Below are 4,762 nucleotides of genomic sequence, written 5' to 3'. Positions count from 1 at the left end.
AAAGAAATTAGTTAACAGACTTGAATGCAACAGCGGACTGTTAGACCGTGAGCTCAGCAAAAGAGCAGAAAAAGAAACTTAATAAACCCTTCTGGGCGACAGTTAAAATCTGGACACTTTCAGGTTTTTTTAATGTTTTTATTTGTTAATAAAACTCTAATTTATAATTACGCAAGCGTCAACAATCAGCGTTTCTAAATTTACCTGAGAAATCTTGAAACATTCACTGAAATCTGATAGATAATTGAGAAACCTTAATAAAAGTTTTCGGGAGACCATAACAAAGCAGTTCTGTATGATAAGAGCAAACACAATAATATGAAAGGGGGTTAACAAGCATGCAGTATTGCATTGAAAAACCAAGGGCGAAAAACAAACGTTTTGCTATCAGTGCAACCATATATACTCGTATTTAGCGGAATTGCATCAAACGCAATTCCTTGTGTATTTTTTTCTACAAATTAAGAAATGTTGTCAGCAACCCGTTATCATCACAAAGGAGAATAAGGTTCACCTATTTGATTCTTAAATGATTATTTACTCCCCCTCAAACTGTGGCTTATCATCTCCAAGAATGATGAAACAATTACGTTTTATTTTGCTTAGATCTCTAATGACAAGGTTAAAAAGGAGTTTATAAAGTAGACGGAAGAGTTAGAGTGAAAAGGGTAATCTACCATTCACTGAAGCGTATCGTAGGATTTTAATAGAAGGTGTGAATGATGACAGCAACAAATTATCTACTCGCTGATAAAAAATGATCTGTTTATTGACGTTACGTTTCAAAAACAGCGTTTCGTCAGTTAATGTTGGGTGGGTCTAATATTTCTCGGAAATAAAAGCTCGTTTTCATACTACGTTAAGTGCCTTAACGTTTATTTCTAAGCAAAAGGCAACGTAACTGACACCTATATATAAAGAGCGATCCGATGCAAGAAACAAATCAATTTAATACAACCTCACAGTTGGATACTTTTGACAACAGAGAAGTTGGCTGAAAAGATGATTTCTTTAGTGTGCTTGGTGAGTTTCAAAGCCATTGTTCGTATTTTAAATCCTTTTTCATTCAAAATATAATTTTGAAGTTTACATTGCATTTTGGCCATAAATTTATGTAAAAAGGAAATATTATTAAAAGTAAGCATTTCAATGAAAAACGGGAGTGAAGCCACTAATGAAAGCTAGGATAATTCCTATAATTAAAAAAAAAACTGAAAAACATATTTATGTAACAAATATTTTATATTTTTGCGAAATAAATGAATAGCTAGCTAGATTTAAATATTTTTTATCAAAATAAACTGTATCTGTAATGTTTCTGAATATAAGTTAGGAATCATACTGATCGTAAAATATGTGCTTCGTAAGAAAATATAACAATGATTTTTTTATAAAAAGTGTCCCATCAAGACCACCCAAACTCTGCACAGCCGTAAAAAGTCCGTAAAAATCTCTCTTGAATCCGTAAAAAATACCCAAAGAACTGTACCCGAACGATTGAATTTATCTAGAATAGTTTTCGAGATAAATACGAAAGAATTAAGGACCTTATAAGAGGTGTAAAGGTTCAGTAGTCGTAAACAGACGAAAGGCACTCAACTAAAGTCAGAAAATCTTTCGAATACATACTAATGGATCGAAAATGTTCGACAAAGTTGGAGAATGGTGTGTATTCAGAACTTTTTGCATTCTGTTCTTGTCTTGGTCCTTTTCGGACCAATTTCGACGGAAGTTTTCTGTCGGAAAACTGCAGTTTAAACTGAACAAATTATTGTCAGAATAATCCAATGAAAAACATTTTGTTACGTATTTTTCAGACTCCCTTTCAGCCATTCAAGAGAGTTCTGCACATACTGTCGCGGAATCAAAAATTATTGAATCTTTCAGAACTCATTTTCTTCTTACCTTAAAAGGTATGACTGTAGTCATACAGTAGATTCCGGCTCACTCTAGAATAACTAGTAATGAATGGGCTGACAAAATAGCTAAAAAAGGAACTGAAATTGTGCAACTAAATAATAGCGGGGTAACATTTACATCAATGAAAAGAATAGTAAAAATGCTATTAGGAGAATTTGTTATGTTAAATTACTTGAAGAAATTAAGAATAAGGAGTGGAAGGATTCGTTTTATAATATCCCAGACTCTTGCAGATACATCGCAGTTGTGGCGCTTCGTTTAGAGACCGGACATGGTTGTCTTGCTAGACATCTGCATCATATTGGTACATGTGATAGTCCCTTGTGCACTTTGTGCAACTAGAATTTTGAGATGGACAGAGATCATTTGCTAAAATGTCCCTCGTTGGAGGAAGAAAACCTGTGCAGTCGATATTGGTGGGCTAGAGAGTTGATGCGGTTGACATCCAGCGGAACTAATGTTTTTTATTCTTAATGTAATAATATGTTATTTCATTTTCCAGTTTCGATGTAGCTATTGTTATTGTAATGAGGTTAATTACTGTTTTGTCTTTTGTATTTTTTCATGCTGCAATTTCATGCAACTTTGATGCATGGAAGTCCGTGATGTATAATCAAGTGCCTTTGGAATAATAAAAGAAAATTCACGAAACCTAGAATCCCTAGTGGTAAAGGTGGGACTACTTAACTCTCGCGTCTAATTAAAAGTCTCAAATACATAGTAAAAGTTCTTTCAGAAATAGAATCATAAATATTACACCTCTAAATTTTTTGTTTCTTTTAAAGTACTTCATCCTCGTAAAGTAAAGTGTTCATACATAACTAAGCAGAATATAAAACTTTATTTCGAATCGTCTAATTTCATGTACTGTGCAGGGTACATTTAAAATAAACTCTATTAGAAGTAAGTACCGGAAGTGTAGGGTTTTCTTTTGTATAATTCAACAAAATTCATATTTAAGTTTTGCAAACAGTAAAGTTATTGTCGATGGATTTTTCATATTTCTGATATTCTTATAGCTGCCATTTTAAAGTAGTTGCCATATAAACAAGTCTGGACGAGGTAATGCAAGTTTTTTAAATATATTTTCAACTGTTAAATATTCTGATACCTTCAACTATTTTAAAGGATTTGGAAAAAAAGATTTAGATAATTTTTCCGGTTTTCATTCTCTTGAGGGATGTCTTTTAAAATGCTGTGTTATTATAATAGGAAAAATCAAAAACTGGATTTTTTTTTAAGGTTTTAGCTTGCTGCTTACGCGAGCGATTTTATTAAAGTTAGAACAGTTTTTAGCGAAGCCTTTAAAAAGTTTTAGAATTTGACGATACGCTACATTGCGCATGTGTGAATACATCATCATTTTGCCTCAGAAGTTTTGCCATTGCTGTAAAAATGCAAACTAGCTTTCAGCGACATGACAACTTTGCTTCAGCTTTTTCAAATGACTTCCCATTAAAATATTAAAAAAATACTGCATTTTTAGCCCAAAGGCACTTAGACAGAATGGACTATTAATCTCGAAACGGCATTTTGCGTAGAATCGCTATAAACGATTGTATCACTTTTCATATTGTTGCCACTAAATATTATCGCCCTGTATTGTATTTATAATTAAACAATAAAGAATTTTCATAAATGTATGTACGTTTCTCGCATTTTGAAAATCAAGGATACCTAGGGCCATCAAATTTTGTATAATGCAGTTCTCCACTCGAAGATGGGCACCTGAAAGTCCGAATCTTCGAATTTGTTGCATATTTTTTAAACTTTAACGAATTTTTGATTAAGAAACTCAAAGCAAGTAAAGGCAAAATACTGGGTGGAACAAAATATTTTTATCTCCATCCCGCGGAACTATCTATCAAAAATTCTAAAGAAATGTTGTTATTAAATATTTCAAGCCCAAAAATGCGTTAGCGCAAATGCTCTCAAAATGTGTATGTACGTATGTGTAAATGAAAAAGACGCCGCTTTGAACGTAATGTAAAATTTGGAAGCTTTCACATTCTTTTTTTAATTGCAGGTTTACCTGATTGGCGTTTCACTTTTTGTGAGTACAACTGAAGCAATAGGTATCGGTGAAATAGGAGGACATGGATTTGGCGGCCATGGGATTGGTTCTTCTGGTTTAGCTGAAGGTGACCGGGCAGGTTCTGGTTACGGCGGGCGTAAAGGTGGAGTCTCTTCTAAGGGCTACGATCGTGGTTTCAATTATGGAACTGGACACGATACGGGAAAAGCCATCAGCATTGGAGATGAAGAACATGGAGGAAAAGGTTACGGTGACAAGGAACTGGTCGGCTACGGACTCGGTGGAAAGGGTTATGGCGGCTTAGGATATGGAGGAATCCTTGGACCCGTTGCCTTCTTCCGATAGAAGCTCAACACAGAAGCTGTTTACTATTCCTTGAAATTTTGATTAGTACAAGACATTAAAGCTGACGTAATAAACATAGGGATAAAACCACACTTTTAAATGTTTGCAAAATACCAACTGAATATGTTGCCTATTCAAATATTAGCGTATTAATATAAATAAAATATTGTTTTAGTCTGATGTTAATTCTTTTCCGAAGTCTGATATTCCTTTGTGATTATGTAGCACATTACATCCTTTGAAATATGTGTATATGCATGGTAAGTTCATATATTCATGATATATTCATGGTAAGCTAAAAAATTGCATTAATTTTTTCGGTCAAGATTAACTATTCAATTTTAAGCTATTGCCATATATTTAAAAATTGTTACCCTTTTATTTTTAAATTTTGATTTCAGTATATCAGGTCAATGAAATATTGCCTTAGGTTGATATTAATTCTGAGTTTCCTCAAATTCC

The 4,762-nt window shown here is 33.3% G+C and overlaps 1 protein-coding gene across 1 annotated transcript; it reads left to right on the top strand.

Annotated features, from left to right (window-relative positions):
* Positions 1-797: 797 nt before the first annotated feature.
* On the top strand, positions 798-4,486 carry LOC118191294 (uncharacterized). The gene is made up of 2 exons (XM_035362101.2): positions 798-1,023; positions 3,947-4,486. Exons 1-2 carry the CDS (start codon positions 1,003-1,005, stop codon positions 4,298-4,300), a joined length of 375 nt encoding a protein of 124 aa, XP_035217992.1. The 5' UTR covers positions 798-1,002; the 3' UTR covers positions 4,301-4,486.
* Positions 4,487-4,762: the final 276 nt, after the last annotated feature.

This window comes from Stegodyphus dumicola, chromosome 12 (assembly GCF_044657685.1).
Source record: "Stegodyphus dumicola isolate Sdum_Otavi_A_Nest chromosome 12, ASM4465768v1".
NCBI lineage: Eukaryota > Metazoa > Arthropoda > Arachnida > Araneae > Eresidae > Stegodyphus > Stegodyphus dumicola.
This window is presented reverse-complemented; position numbering and strand designations above follow the sequence as displayed.